Source organism: Plecotus auritus, assembly GCF_963455305.1.
Source record: "Plecotus auritus genome assembly, chromosome: 7".
NCBI classification, from domain to species: domain Eukaryota; kingdom Metazoa; phylum Chordata; class Mammalia; order Chiroptera; family Vespertilionidae; genus Plecotus; species Plecotus auritus.
In genome coordinates this window covers 70,038,394-70,053,495 of record NC_137774.1, presented here as the reverse complement: position 1 = coordinate 70,053,495, position 15,102 = coordinate 70,038,394, and the positions used below count along the sequence as shown (strand labels likewise).

The 15,102-nt window shown below is 50.2% G+C and overlaps 1 protein-coding gene across 1 annotated transcript; it reads right to left on the bottom strand.

Moving 5' to 3' along the window:
- Nucleotides 1-10,235: 10,235 nt before the first annotated feature.
- LOC308253620 (tryptase beta-2-like) lies at nt 10,236-12,939 on the bottom strand. The gene is made up of 6 exons (XM_080679236.1): nt 12,787-12,939; nt 12,524-12,584; nt 12,207-12,378; nt 11,829-12,094; nt 10,666-10,829; nt 10,236-10,592 (listed from the first exon to the last, which is right to left on the bottom strand). The coding sequence occupies exons 2-6, from the start codon at nt 12,582-12,584 to the stop codon at nt 10,428-10,430; spliced, it is 828 nt and encodes a 275-aa protein (XP_080535362.1). The 5' UTR covers nt 12,787-12,939; the 3' UTR covers nt 10,236-10,427.
- Nucleotides 12,940-15,102: the final 2,163 nt, after the last annotated feature.

Sequence of the window (15,102 nt, the reverse complement as noted above, 5' to 3'; positions counted from 1 at the left end):
TAAAGTTTCACATTCTGGAAGCTAAATTAGTAGATCGCTACATGTTTCGTTTACTCAATCATTCCGTTCGAATAAGTCATTTCAATTACATTGATGAGTCTCCTTTAAGGAGGCAGTGATCAGCTGGGCTCCCCAAGTGAGGCCTGTGTTGTGTAAGCAAGCAATCAGGCATTTAATAAGGGGTGTGTCTATGAAAACAGAAGGAAGAAGGGTTAATGATGAGAGCAAATTATAAACCAGTTTCTGAGTCTGGAAGGCTGCCAGTCAAGAAGATTTCTAGATGTAAGGCTCCAAGTTTATTTTGCTGGAATGAAGGCAGGTAGTAACCATTGATAGATTCTCCTGGTTGCAGTTTGAATGTCTCTGGTGATGTCATTGAGTGCTCGGGAAAATTCTGCATGGCTTGTACAGCATCTGTCACTGGGACTGCTTAAGTGTGAGCTGTTGTGGTGATTTCTCAAGTTTATGTCATGTCCTTTAGCTTAGTCTGCAATTGCAAGGCTCAAGTTTTAGTTCTCAATAATTTCAAGTCACAGGATGGGAGAAAAAAATAAAACAATTCTTGTTTATCCTGATTATTTGCAAGTATTTTATGAATCCAGTTAAATTCCTTAGAGTTCTATAAATCTTCATCCAGTTCAAAGGTATGATATGAAAATTTATTCTCAGAAACCTATATTTTAGAATAAGCCTCTTAAAATTCAAATCCTTTCCATGGATCTTCTGAAGATGTAACATATTTGCAAAAGCATCAGAGTAAAACATGACAAAAAACAAACAAAACAACAACTTAAAATGTCATGGCTATAGATCTGATTATAATGCAACTGAAAAAGGAAATTGCTTCTCTGTGACATTTAAAAATAACTATTAGACTTACAAATGACGTTATATCAGAACTTTGTAGACCTTTGGAGATTTTTATATAATCTCTAGAACATCCACTTTAATAATAAAAACATATGTAGAAAGGCCTTGGACAAGTTGCTCAGTTGGCTAGATCAGCGGTCGCCAACTGGTGGTCTGTGAGTTCCGAAAGGTTGGAGACCACTGGGCTAGAGCATTGTCCCAATACACCAAGGTTGCGGGTTTGATCTCAGGTCAGAGCACATACAAAAAGCAATCAAAAGCGTAAATAAGTGGGACAACAAATTGATGTCTGTTTCTCTCTCTCGCTCTCTCTCTCTCTCTCTCAAAAGCAATAAATAAAAATTTAAAAATATATGTATACAAATAGAGCATAGTTTTTAGTTACGTATTTGACAAAGCTTCCCATGTACTTTAAGCATATCAAATAGACCTAATTAGTTTTAAATTTCTCTCTTAAAAGGAGAGAGAACAATTCCTTGAGGTATTCCAGGGGCCCATAGGAATCATCCAAAGCCATTCCTAGGTTAAGAAAAAGTCTCTTAACATTTAAACCCTGGAGAGTTTATCAAACATACTTGACCAAAAGATCATGTGTCATTGTGAAATACTATTAAATTATTCACCCAAAGTGACAATAAAAGATATCAAACATAAATGCAGGCTAGCAAAACTTTAGTTCTTGGGATTGAAAGGATAGATTTCTTAAGTAATCAATTACCTGATTAACACAATATAGCTCTTTTAATAAAATAGAATCTTTCTTTCTAGACAGATACAGGAAAAAAAATTTCCCCTTAAAAGACTGAAAAAGAACTAAACCACTTCTGTATTAGCTTACTTTTGATATTTAAATTCATTTACTTATTTAAGTTTATTCCAATATTATTTAGCTTAACCTTATATACAATTTCCTTTCAAGATTTCTCTTCACAAACCTTCTACAACTTTCCTAGTCCCTTTTAGTTTGCCTTTTCTTAACTCATTCAGAAATAACCAACTTTAGCACAAGCCATTTTCTTCCTGTTTTCTTAAAAAGTACCTCCTATTACCAAAACCATACATTTTCTTTCCAATTTAATGCGAATTCTTAACTCTTAGAAACCTTAATCTCTAGTGACAACTAAATAGTAAATATTCTTTAGATTGGCAACTTTATGAATACATTTCATAACTTATAGAAAAAAACAGGTTCTTTAATTGGCAAATACATTCACATTTTCAAGAGACATACTTCAAACAAATTATAATATATTCATTAACATTTAAATCTATTTTCTAGTTTCTGTGTAATAGGTAAACTTAGATCAATCAATGTTTTTAGTATTCCATGTTATCTCAAAATGTCCAGATATTCAGTAATTTTTTTCATTTAACTTAACTTACTAAAACTCTAAAATTTCAAGTTACCAAAGACTTTGGAAAACTGTGCTTAGTAATAATTACTGAAAAGCTTTATAAAAAACTCTTTAGTTATAACTATTTATTAGTTCTTAGCAATTCTATGACATTTCAAAGTCAATTATTATCCAAGCCATTTTCTTGACAAATTTTGTAACAGAGATAAATAGCATGAACTTAGTTTTGTAAACCCAGGAAAAGCAAACATATATTTTATGTTAATAACTCTAAAAGAATCAAATTTAAGCCAGCTTTAATATAAAATATTTTCCCAGATCATATGATCCTGAAAAACATTTGGGATAGTTTCTATTTCTTTTTTTTAAATATATTTTATTGATATTTCACAGAGAGGAAGAGAGAGGGAGGGAGAGGGATAGAGAGTTAGAAACATCGATGAGAGTGAAACATCGATCAGCTGCCTCCTGCACACCTCCCACTGGGGATGTGCCCGAAATCAAGGTACATGCCCTGGACCGGAATCAAACCCAGGACCCTGCAGTTCGCAGGCCAACGCTCTATCCACTGAGCCAAACTGGTTTCGGCTAGTTTCTATTTCTTAATTTATATAAGCATTTAATTCATTTAAGCCAATAAAATATTACAACCTAGTAATTGCAATCCAGAGGCAGACAACACATCAGATACAATATACAAACATAGCTATCACAAATTAAAACATAAAGAGAATCAATCCCTGCTGGGATTCTTGTCCCAGCATTAACAAAGGGTTCTGCAATCTGGAGAAAGGAGCTGATGTGTAGATGATTAAGAAGGAGCCCAAAGACGAAAGATAATTTTGAAAGGCATTGGGGGGTCAGAGGATCTTCAGCTAAAGGAGCTGAAAGACTACCTCCTTGTCTAGGACCCCGTGCTATTTATTAACACAATTTGTCCTAAGCCAAGGTGGAGACATACATTTCAAAGGGTACGGTTTCAAAGGGTAGATTTACAGAAGCATTGTCAGTTTGGGGAATAGCCTACAGCTGTTCAGGTGTTTGGCCAACAGGAGGCAATAAAATGCCCTGAGCTGTCTGGCAGCAGACAATCTTATTCAGGTTTGAGGGAGGTGCTGTTTAACCGTTTCAACAGGTAAACTACATTTGACTCAACCCTTGTTGAGCTCCCAAGCTTCACCAACCTTTTGATGAAACTCTTGTAATTATATGAAATATTGGAATTGGTTCCCGGCAAATCCCTTGACAACTTTTAGGGCGACTGAAGAAGAGGGAGGGAAGATATCAGGCAGGGACAACTTTAGCTGTTCGTGTTTTTTATTTTATTTTATTTAAACAATTGCCTTTTTCTTTTAAAAAAATATATTTCTATTTATTTTAGAGAGGAAGGAAGTGAGAGAGAGAAACATCAGTGAGTGAGAGAGAATCAATGATCAGCTGTTTCCTGCACTAGGGATTGAGCCCACAACCTGGGCATGTGCCCTGACTTGGAATAGAACAATGACATCCTGGTTCCTAGGTGGACACTCAACCACTGAGCCATGCCGGCTGGACTGCTCGTGGGTTTTTTTTTGTTTTTTTTTAAATATATTTTTATTGATTTCAGAGGAAGAGAAAAGGAGATATAGAAACATCAATGATGAGAATCATTGATTGGCTGCCTCCTGCACCCCGACTGGGGACTGAGCCTGCAACTCAGGCATGTGCCCTTGACCGGAATCGAACCCGGGACTTTTTGGTCCTCTGGCTGACTCTCTGTCCACTGAGCCAAACCGGCTAGGACTGTTTTCCTTTTGTTGGGTCCAAGTTCCTCAGCCAGGGACCTGACCTCTTTGGATGTGGGAATTGGAAGAAAATACGAGTGGCCGTAGGAAGGTGAGTCATGCTTTATTGCAAACAAAGCAGCCACAACCGGCTGGTCAGTGGCACCTTATATACTCACTGAAACAAAAGCGGCCTCGTGCCAGTTAGTGACACCTGTGCTCCATTAATGTAAGTAGGTTATGTAAGAGCGCACCTGCACAGTACCTATAGCGCTACTGCTGAGTCATTGCCCTTGCGCATGCGGATGGCAAAGGGGCCTCAACAGTAATAATGCTGTGTCATTGTCTTCATGCATGCACATGGCGGGTGGGCCCCACACCTTTGATCATGTGTGGAGGGGGTGTGAGGACCTGGAAGCTTATTGGCCTGTGATGTCTGCTCCTACTTCTTCATCCCACCTGTAGGGAGTTTCCCCTGAATTCTTTCTATTCTGCCTCATGACTTTCCTAAATCCTGGGGCGGGGGATGAGGGGAGGCAGGTGAGGTCACCAGTTCTTGGGTCCAGGCAAGGCTGAAAGGTCCTGAAGTGGGGAAAAGTGGACTTGAATCGCCTTTTGGAACGGGAGGCCTTATCTTCCCACCATGGCCCTGACCCCTCCACAGAGGGCAGGCACCAAACCAGCGGCCTGTTGTGGCATGGGAAGTTACTCGCCCCTCGCTAGAAGAATCCAGGATCTTTACTGAAGGCTCCCTGGGACCCCATTGTCCTCTGACCCCACACCTATAAGTTGTGGTGGAGAGGCAGGAGGCATGTGCCTGAACAGCAGGCCTGACCTTGGTGTCACAGAGGAAGGGCCCCAAGGAGGAGGGTCCTGCACATAATTCGCTGATTGTCTGTGAGAATGGGGGCTCTGAAAGGAGGGACTGTATAAATCCGGAGAACCCCCACCCCCAGCTTCCCCTGTCATCTGTGTGGCCTCAGGAAGGTACCTTCCCCCACTCCACCCCACCGCCCATCCCCCATCCTGTTGCCCATTAATGCCAGCATTACCAGACCACAGGGGCTCATCATGCTGTGTTCTCCTCAAGAAGGAGGCGTGGGTGCACTTAGGTAGTTTTATTTACTTGCAACAAGTAAAGGAGACAGGATTCACATTCAAAGGCCCGCTTCCCCGAAGGGAGGCTTAGCTGTTGTTTATATACAATATGTGGTTGACTATACCTTGATTTCAACTATGCAGTTGGCTACACTTACCTAGTTGGTTCCTGTCAAGCTGATCCTGTTTATAGCAGTTAGGTCCCCTCTCATGACTGGGGTGCCCGTTTAAGCACTGAATGGAGGCTTGGGGCACATGAGTTGTCTCCTGGGGTCTTAGCCACATCATCCTTGGGAGCAAATTGCTATTGTGAGCTGGGCAAGGGCTGGAAGGAAGGGGAGATGAGAAGGGCTGGTGGCGGTGGGCTGGGAGAGACCCAGGAACAATCCAGAGGGGACGATGGGGATGGCTTAGGCCCCCTGGAGGATTTCTCCTGGGTTTGGCCAAGGTTGCAGAAGGCCAGCCCAGGAGTAAAAGTCCAGAAATGAGGAAGGAGGAAGGGACACCCACTATCTGAAGGTGTCCCACCACTCAGACCCTATGTATGCAGACAGCCATCGGCCACACTCCCAAGGAGGAACTGGTGTATAGATGCAACCTGCTGTGCGGTTTAGGGAGATTTTGCTCCCAGGCCTGGGATCCCACAGTGGGAATAATAACCACAGGCTTCGTTATATTCATTAGCTAAAGATCTGTGTGCTCCAAAGGTTGGCCACAGTGAATTACTGTTTTTCTGGCAGAAAAATGGGTTGCTGCTCAGATCTTTCAAGACAAGTATCTTTAAGAAAAGACTTCTAGCCCTTGCCAGTGTGGCTCAGTTGGTTGGAGCATTGTCCTGTATACCGAAAGGTTGTGGGTTTAATTCCTGGTCTTTGCATGTACAGAAGGCAACCGATGATCTCTCTCACATCGATGTCTCTCTCTCCCTTCCCTTCTCTCTAAAATCAATAAGCATATCAACGGGTGAGGATGAAAAACAAAAAAGACTTCCATGATGAAAAATTTTAAATTAGCTTTATCTTGCATGCGCACATAATTAAATTTAGCTAATTTTAAGCCCACAGTTTGAGTTGGACCAATGCATACAGTCACATAAGCACCACCATAGTCCAATTATACAACATTCCACCATCCTTTTGCAATCAGACCCCACGTGACAGCTGGGAAGGGGGCAGGAAAGACCCAGGAGTGAGGGAGGATGGAGGAGGAGCTGAGGTCTGGCCCCAGCTGTTCCTTGTGTACACCCTGAAGGAGGGCTTATCACCTCCATTTGCCCCACATGAACCCTGTAGTCCAGGAGTGGCTGTCTCAGGGGCGCACAGTCAGACTGAAACCGGACACAATGGGTCCGAGGCTGCCTGTTACTACTTGAGCCAAATTCAGCAGAGACACGGTTGAATCGTTAGAGTGTTTATTCCAATAATGCTGGCAGTGTGGGGAGAGCAGTCAGTCACCCTGTGAATTCTGCTCTGACCCCCTCGCCAGTTGGCTGGTTATAGACACACTAGGGAGAAGCTAGCTATGTGCAGCTGCAAGTGTAACAGGGAAAGCGGGGGGAGGGTCTGCAGTCCATCTTTCAGGAGCTCAAAGTCCCATAACAAGGTGGCCAACCTTCTATGATGTACAAACAGCTCAGTCTGTTCCTGGGGCCGGAGAATGGTCAGTGTTCCTGAGGTAAACTCCCGGAGGGGTCAGGGTCTGGGCACAGCCACCAAATCAAAGCGTGCCCTGTCCTTGGTCTGTTCTCAAAATGTATTTCTTTTCTGAGTAACTGACCCACTGAGGCATCTGATCTTTTTACAGCCTTGTTTCCTCCTCCAGTTCCCCAGGGTTTGTAAGGAAACTTCTTATCTATAGTTAGGTGAATAATCATTAAACAATTGTGACTCTATTCTTCTTACCTACTATCAAGACCACAGCAGGCCTGGCCGGCGTGGCTCAGGGGTCAAGCATCGACCTATGAACAAAGAGGTCAAGGTTCAATTCCCTGTCAGGGCACATGCCTGGGTTGTTGCCTCGATCTCCAGTGGAGAGCATGCAGGAGGCAGCCAATCTATTATTCTTTCTCATCATTGATGTTTCTATCTCTCTCTCCCTTCCTCTTTGAAATCAATAAAAAAAAAAAAACCTTTTGGGGAAAAAAAGACCACAGCAGGACCAATCATCACCCCAGACATCCTGGCTGCAAACCTGCGCCTTTTCTCCTCACCTTGGCAAAGGTGATGTCAGTGCTGCCCCCTCCTGGAAGTTCTCCACAGTTCCCGTGGGCACATTGGCTCCTCTGTCCTCCTGGAGCCTGGTCTTGGGTGTTCCTCACAAGGGTCCCAGCTCAAGGCCCAGCTTGAACCCAGCAAAGACAGCTCAGGCCCTGTGACCAGACTCTCCCCGCTCTGCCCTCCCCCGTGTCCCTGACCCCATCCTCATCCTCAGGTCGTTTGGTGAAGTCTACCAAAGATCAGCCGGACACAGCACCAGCTGCCCAGCTAGGGGCATCCCTCCCAAACAGTCCTCTGTCTGGCAGGGCCTGATGACCAAGCTGATTAGGGGCCTCTGGGAAGGGCTATGACATTCTGGTCCCAACCCCCAACTCCCTGCCTAGCTCCAAATCACGGACCCGATGGGAGAGTCCTCTCTGAGATGTGTGGAAACTGAGGCACGGGGGCAGGCTGCCTGATGACCCACCAGGACCGAGCTGCTCTGGGAACAGACTGGACTCCTTCCTGCCAGCACCCGGCCCAGAGCCTCAGCTTAGAAGTGCGTGAGCCACATTTGCTCTGATGAACACGGATTCGAGTGCCACCTCCTTTGGGTGCAGGGCCTGTGTGAACAGGTGACAGCCACACACATAGGAGGTGACCTCGGGAAAGGGGAAACTGCCCTTCTGTCCAGCTAAGGGAGTGGGGCTGCAGCCCAGGCTGGCCCTCCCAGGCCCCGGGGGCTGGAAGCTGCCCAGCGTGGGGTGGGGCAGGTCAGGAGGGACCGAGTCCTCTGCCTCCTGGACCCCCAGGGTCTTCCCTGGTCCCCACACGATGGGCCTTCAGGGCCTTCACCTGTTTTAGCTCATTTGCCTCCAGCATTGAGACCCCTCTTATTCCACCAGCACCCCATACATGGTTTCCTGCAGGACCCCCGACACCCCCAGGATTGCAGGCCTGCTCTCAAACAAGAAACTGCAAACTTCATGGGTGTGGTCCCCTCGATGACTCTGATGGGACTCGTTTCTGTGCCCATTTTCCAGGAGAGCTCGGCGGGGGGGGGCGGGGGTGGCGTACCCCAGAGTGCCACCCTCGCCTGGACCTGAGGTGAGGGTCAACAGCAGCCAGTGAACGTGGGCCTGCATGGATCCCCCTCAGGAGGACCCATGTGGGCACAGAGGAAGGGCTGTCCCCCTCGCAACCCCCCAGGTCCAGCGGAAGGCCTGCTTGACCCTCCCTGATAAGCCAACACAAACTTTATCTGTCACTGCCACTGGCTGAGCTGGCTGAGTGCCTCGAGATCCCAGGGCCAGACAAGGGGAAGCGGGGTGCCCGGCCTCCTCCCTGCTCCCCCAGTGTGGGGGTCTCAGCCCCAGTCCCCGCCCATGTACCTTTCCTTCCTTGCACCCCCACCGGAGGAGCCCTTGTCCCTCAGTGTCCCCAGCACAGCCTGCACTGGGAAATGTGTAAATGTGCTTGTGCAAGGTGAGCAATCCAGGGAGCTCAGCCCACCAACCACAGTGGCAGCCCCAAGAGTGTGGGGCGGAGAGAGGGAGGGAGGAGGGTGGAGGCCGGCCCATCTCTGCTTTCACATCGAGGAAGGACAGTATTCTGGCTGCAATAAGATGATTAAGGATGAAAGGGAATGAGGAGGGTTAGCTCCCCCCACCATGGTGTCCACAGCAGGGAGGCTCGGGTGAGTGGGCAGAGGCCCTCCCACGCAGACCTGCCAAGTCTGCACCGCGGGCAGCGGAGCTCTGTCATGGGACGCTGTGCCCAGGAGACAACCTGCACGCACAGCAGCCGGATGCACAAAACCAGCGGCCCAGGGACCTGAGCGGTGACAGGAAGCTCACTTGGCAACCGCACATCCAAAAGGTGGACGCATTGGACGAGGGCTTGGGGCCCTCTCAGTGTTGCAGGTGGACACCTGTCCCCTCTCCTGCCAAGGGGGCCCCAATTGTGAAAGGCATTCCCACACCAAACCCCCAAAAATGCTAATTAAAACTCAATGAGATGCCACCCGTCTACCAGAATGGGGGGTTGGAGGGTGACAGGCATGGCCCCCATTGCTGTGGGGGGACATCTGGCTCCCAGGAAACTGAGGTGCTCGGACCTCAGGCCCAGCTCCCTCGCTGGCACAGGGCAGACATGTGGGGGTGCGCACAGGAACCTGTCCTGAGACCCTGACTGGGGACAGTTCTGTCCCCTGTAGCAGCCTGGACACAGGCTCCGTGTGGGAGCTGACACGCTGACGGTGAGAAACGGTGTCCCCCCTGCACGCAGCCGCGGGGGGACAGCACCACGTGGTGCTCGGTATGATGGGAGGCTCCAGCCTCCCGCCCCATCCATCTGCAGATGTGACACCTAGGCAGCCGCACGATGTCCACCTGTGCGTGCGCAGTGCTGCCTGAGGGCTGAGGACAGTGCGGGGGGGAGGGCGGGCACTGCGTGGTCGGAGGGTCCCAGGGTGTGGGGCCAAGGATCTATATTGTGACCCTGTTGCTGGGTACCTGGGTGCCCCTAGAATTACCTTTTTAAAAATGTTTTTATTGATTTCAGGGAGGAGAGAGAGAAACATCCATGATAAAGGAGAATCATTGATCACTGCCTCCCGCACACCTCCTTCTGGGAACTGAGCCCACAGCCTGGGGATGTGCCCTGACCAGGAATCAAACTGTGACCTCCTGGTTCATACGTCAATGCTCAACCCCTGAGCCACTCTGGCTGGGCTAGAGTCATCTTTTAAATGTTCTGTGTTCTGAATTCACATGACCGCTTTCCGAGGAGACACAACCCCAGGCACCAGGGGCTGGGGAGGGGGTGTCCCCACAGCCATGCCCAGTGCTCAGGGCCAGGTCCCCACAGTGACACACAGTGGCCGTGTGGCTGCCCCTGGAGCCCTCCCTCCCCCTCAGTGACACCCACAGCAGGACACACGGCCACAACCACATGTGCTCTTCACACACTTTAATGAGGGGCAGTGCACACCACCCACTCCCTGGGCTGAGGACAGGTTGGCTGGGGGAGCTCAGGGCAGGGAGCAGGGGAGGTGGAAAGGGCAGACACCTGGGCAGGAAGCAGTGGTCGGGGACAGGAGGGGGCTGGATTCTCCTTGGCCCCAGGTGGCAGCCGGCGGGATGGGCTCAAGATTCCTTGGGGACATACTGGTGGATCCAGTCCAGATAGTAGGTGACGCGGGTGTAGATGCCAGGCCTGTTTGGCTGGGCACAGCCTTCACCCCAGCTGACCACACCAGCCTGCATCCAGGTGCCGTTGACCTTGCAGACCAGGGGCCCTCCAGAGTCGCCCTGGGGAGGAGAGGGGTCAGTAAGTGGCTGGAGAGGCTGAGGGGTGGGGACTTGGGGGAGGACATGGGCCCACCTGGCAGGAGTCACTCTCCTCGTCCCCGGCACAGATCACGTTGTCCTTGACAATCCGGACGTTGTCCCCCGTGTACAGGCCAGTGTGGTATTCCGCGTCACACTCGCTGTTTTCCACAATGGGGACCTCCACCTCCTTCAGGGGGTACGGAGGTGGGAGGGACACTGTGGGGTGAGAGGAGGAGGACAAAGCAGGCTGGGCTGGCGCAGGGGCGGGGGATGGCAGCAGGGGGTTGCCACTGCCTCCTTGGTGCCAGGCCTGATCCCAGGCACACGCAGGGCTGACTGCTACAGACCCGCAACCTTCTCCCCCAAGGCGGGGCCTCGTCCTTGACCTCATTTATGCCCCTTTTGGGAAGGAAAGGGGTGGGAGCCAGGCCTGGGTTCCTCCCAGCTCTGCCTCCAGGCCAGCCCTCGTCCTAGGACTCAGATTTCGGGGCTGGATGGCTGGGTGTTGTGTCTCCATGGGTGGCTGGGCGATGACACAATCAGGTCCCTTGTGGGAGGCCCAGAGGACGTGCCTCATGCAGGGCACCTGCTTATGCTCAGCGTCCCTAAGGCTTTGCTCTGGATTGTGGGTCAAGGGAGACAAGACGATGTACTGGAGGGTCAGACTGAGCTCATCCAGCTGCCCCCTGGCGCCTGCTTCGGGCTCCTTGTTGGGGCACAGGGAGAAGATCAGGCCAACCTGCGGAAGCGGGCACTGTTCACTTTCCCTTATTAATAATGACACATTGTGTGTATTTTCTCTCCTTCCTATATCCCATCCATGAAATACCAGCTGTGACGATGCCCTTCCATGCCAGGGGAAACTGAGGCATGGAGGCGCTAAGTGACTTGGTTGCCCAGGCTCCCAGTCCCTCCTCTTGGTACACCCTGCCTCTGCCAGCCCTCTCCTGCCAGAGACCAAACTCCCACTCCCTGAGCTGGCCTATTGGCACCCCACGTTGGGTGCCATTAATGTTGGGGCCCCATGTTGGGTGCCATTAATATGGGAGGCCCTTGGTTGGCGTCCATTAATGTCAGGGTTCTTGTCCCAGTTATTACGAAGGGCTGAGCAATCTGGAGAAAAAAGCTGCACATAGATTCAGTAAGGAGTCGAAGAACCCCCTCCACCCCTCCCCTGCCCCGTGCCTAAGCCCTCCAATTATCCCTGACTCTCACCTCCATTGTCCACATCACCCCAGCCTGTCACCCAGCAGGGGGTCCCTGGGGGGAAGGTCTCCGAGGCAGGGGGCAGAGCGACCAGCTGGACATTGCAGGAGATATTCACAGGGTCCTCCAGCTCCATCAGGGCGATGTCAAACCCCTCCTGGACGACATAGTACTTGGGGTGCACGATGACCCGGTTGATGGGCAGCAGCTTGTCCCGGTAATAGAGGTGCTGCTCCCGCAGCTGCACCCTCAGGTCTGCGGGGTCTTTGATGTCCCTGGAGGGAGGGGCACCTACTCAGGGGACTGAGCAGCCTCCTGTCCACCCAGGAGGGAGTGCAGATGCAGTCCCAGGCCCAGCCCCCACCATCAGGCCCCATGGACACTCACGGTCCCAGGCAGTGCGCGGCGGTCAGCACCCACTGCGGGTGGATGAGGGAGCCCCCGCAGAAGTGTATCCAGTATTGGTGTTTGAGTCTCAGGCTCACCTGCCAGGGCCATTTGCTTCCAGGGGCCTCCTGCCCCCCCACGATGCCCACTCTCTGCAGGTCCTGGCTCAGGGCTGGGGCAGGAAACACCCTCAGGGCAGGACAGGACAGAGCCCGGCCCCTGTGCCCACACAAACCTGGGCTTCTGTGAGCCCACCACCCGTTGTGGAGCCTGTGGGGGGAGGGGCAGGGACAGGGCTGAGCAGGGTCAGGACTCACCAGGGGCCGCGTGGCTTAGGCTCAGCAGGAGGGGCAGTGCCAGCACCAGCAGACTCAGCATCTGGAAGAAGCCAGGAGGGGCTGCTTGACCCAGGGGGGCTGAGCCCGGCGGGGGTCTGCAGGGTGTGGGTGCAGATGGAGTTGAGGACCCCGGGATGGGGGGTCAGTTCAGACCCGGAGTCTGAGGTCCTGCTGCTCCAGATGTGAGGCTCAGCTACTCAGTGCACTAACCCCAGATGGTGGTGTCTGGTGGGGTTGCTTACCTTGACGTGTCGCTGCTGCTATTGCCCTAGCCCACTCTCCCCTCCTCATTTATCCTTCCAGATGGGGTGGGGGGTCAGAGGAGGGGTTGCTCGATCCTCCAATCCAAGGTGGAGGAAGTGGATGATTCAGACCCAGGGCCTGCTCCCTCACCCAGGATTCCTTGGGTATCTGACAATGTCCATGTCCGGGTGTTATCTGAGCAGTTCTGCTGATCACCATGGTACCTTGTTATCATGGGATCTTAGTATCATCAGTGAGGGACATGGAGATCGAGGTGACAGTTAGATAACAAGCAGCTAGTGCCAGTTCCCCTTGGACACTCCCCAGCCAGGCCCCACTACGCCTGGCCCCTGACCTCCACAACCAGGGCTAACCACTATCCCTGCCTGTTCATCCACCCAGCTCCTCAGTCCCCTGGGCTTGCTGGTTACCAGAGCCTCCAGCCCACCTCCCCCACCACCCAGCATTCTGATCCTTTTGTGTCACCCACTGCCATCCAGATGGCCCCTCCTGTGGCCTAGGGGAGCCTTGGCCTGCCTCCTACCCTGACCAGACACCAGCCTGGCTTTGGGTCCCACCTGTCCCTGGATGGCTCCTGCAGAATCTGTCCCAGGTGACCAAGTGCTTGGTCCCGTTCCTCTCCAGATGTTGGGTCAGCTCTTTGCCCTGTGACCTCAGTTCTTTGATAGGGTCCAGAAATGTATTGATTTGAAGTTTGTGAGTGATGTTCTTCCCAGCCGTCCACAACCTGAGCTGACCCAGGCCTTGGATATGATGTGAGGTTGGGCCCAGGCTCTTATTTTTCCAAGGAAGTGTAAGTCATTCCTGGAATGCAAAGTTGGTTTAACATGTGAAAATCAATCCATGTAATTCATCATATTGACAAACTATAAAAGAATAGCTATTGTCTTATGCTTAGAGGCAGAATTTTTTTTTACACAATTCAACACCCATTTCAATTCAACAGAAATAACTATAGCACACTGTCTTGATTAATTTGCTGAGAATTTCTGGTGAATTGAAATGGGTGTTGAATTGTGTAAAAAAAAATTCTGCCTGTAAACATAAGACAATAGCTGTTCTTTTATATTTGTCAATATGATGAATTACATGGATTGATTTTCACATGTTAAACCAACTTTGCATTCCTGGAATGAATTATACTTGACCATGATGTGTTAGCCTCTCCATATTTTGAGGAATTCAATTCACCAAAGTTGGATTAAGGATTTTGGTGGCTCTTTCTAGGAGGGTCACTGGTCTGTAGTTTTCTTTTATTATAATATCTTTGGCTTTCTTATGCAAACTTCTCTGGGTCATGATGTGTTATGTAGGTCCCATATTTATAGCTCTAGATTCAATTTGCTAATATCTTGTTGATGATTCTTGTGTCTATGCTGATGTGGGTATTGGTCTGTAGTTACCTTTCTATGTTATGCCTTTGACTAATTTTGGTATCAGGGTAATCCTGATCTTATAAAAAGGAGTTGGGCAGTGTTCTCTCCAACTGGGATAGATTATGTAGGTTTGGTATTATTTCTTTCTTAAATGTTGGATAAATTTTCCAGGGAAATCTGGGTTTGGAATTACCACAAACTCGGTGCTGTAATGACACATTTATTTTCTCATGATTCTTAGGTCACAGGTATGTCTTGGGTCTCACGGGGCTAAAGTCCAGGTGTGGGCAGGGCTGCATTCCTCCTGGAGGCTCCAGGGGAGAATCAGTTCCTGGCTTTTTTCAGCTTCTAGAGGCCCCCCCAAGTTCTTCAGCTCCTGGTCTGTCCTCCATCTTCAAAGGCTGCCAGGAGCATCTCTCCGACACCCTCACATCTCCTGCCCACAGCTGGGAAGATTCTGTGATTTTAAGGACTCACCTGAGGAGACTGGGTGCATTCGGATGGCGTAGGAAACTCTCCTATCTTGAGGCCATCACCTTAGTCATGTACACAAAAGCCTCTGTCCCATGAGCCCACAGTCACAGGTACAGGGGCTAGGATGAGGACATCTTGGAAGGGCCATCCTTCTGCCTCCCAAGCATAATGGGCCAGTGGGGAGAGAGGGTCCCAACGCTGGAAGCTAATTGAAGTGCGATAGGTGAGGGCCCCATCTCCCTTCCTGTGGGGGCCTAGATAGCACTGGTTGGTCCAGGAGGCAGATGACCTGTGTTCCTGCAGACCCACCCTCACCCCCTAAACTGGGTCACATCAGGCCCCTGGAGGCCCAGATTGGTGGTGCCATGCCACCCTTATTCATCATCAGGGTCAATGTGGAACACCCACTTTTGAGCTGAAGCTCTTGGCAGGTGTTGGTGGGAA

Excerpts from the sequence above, each read along its gene's own strand:
- LOC308253620 (XM_080679236.1), bottom strand. The coding sequence starts at position 12,584 with ATGCTGAGTCTGCTGGTGCTGGCACTGCCCCTCCTGCTGAGCCTAAGC. Across the intron at positions 12,379-12,523 it reads CCTAAGCCACGCGGCCCCTG|CCCTGAGCCAGGACCTGCAG; the intron begins GTGAGTCCTGAC and ends TTCCTGCCCCAG. Across the intron at positions 10,830-11,828 it reads GGGTGATGTGGACAATGGAG|TGTCCCTCCCACCTCCGTAC; the intron begins GTGAGAGTCAGG and ends CTCACCCCACAG.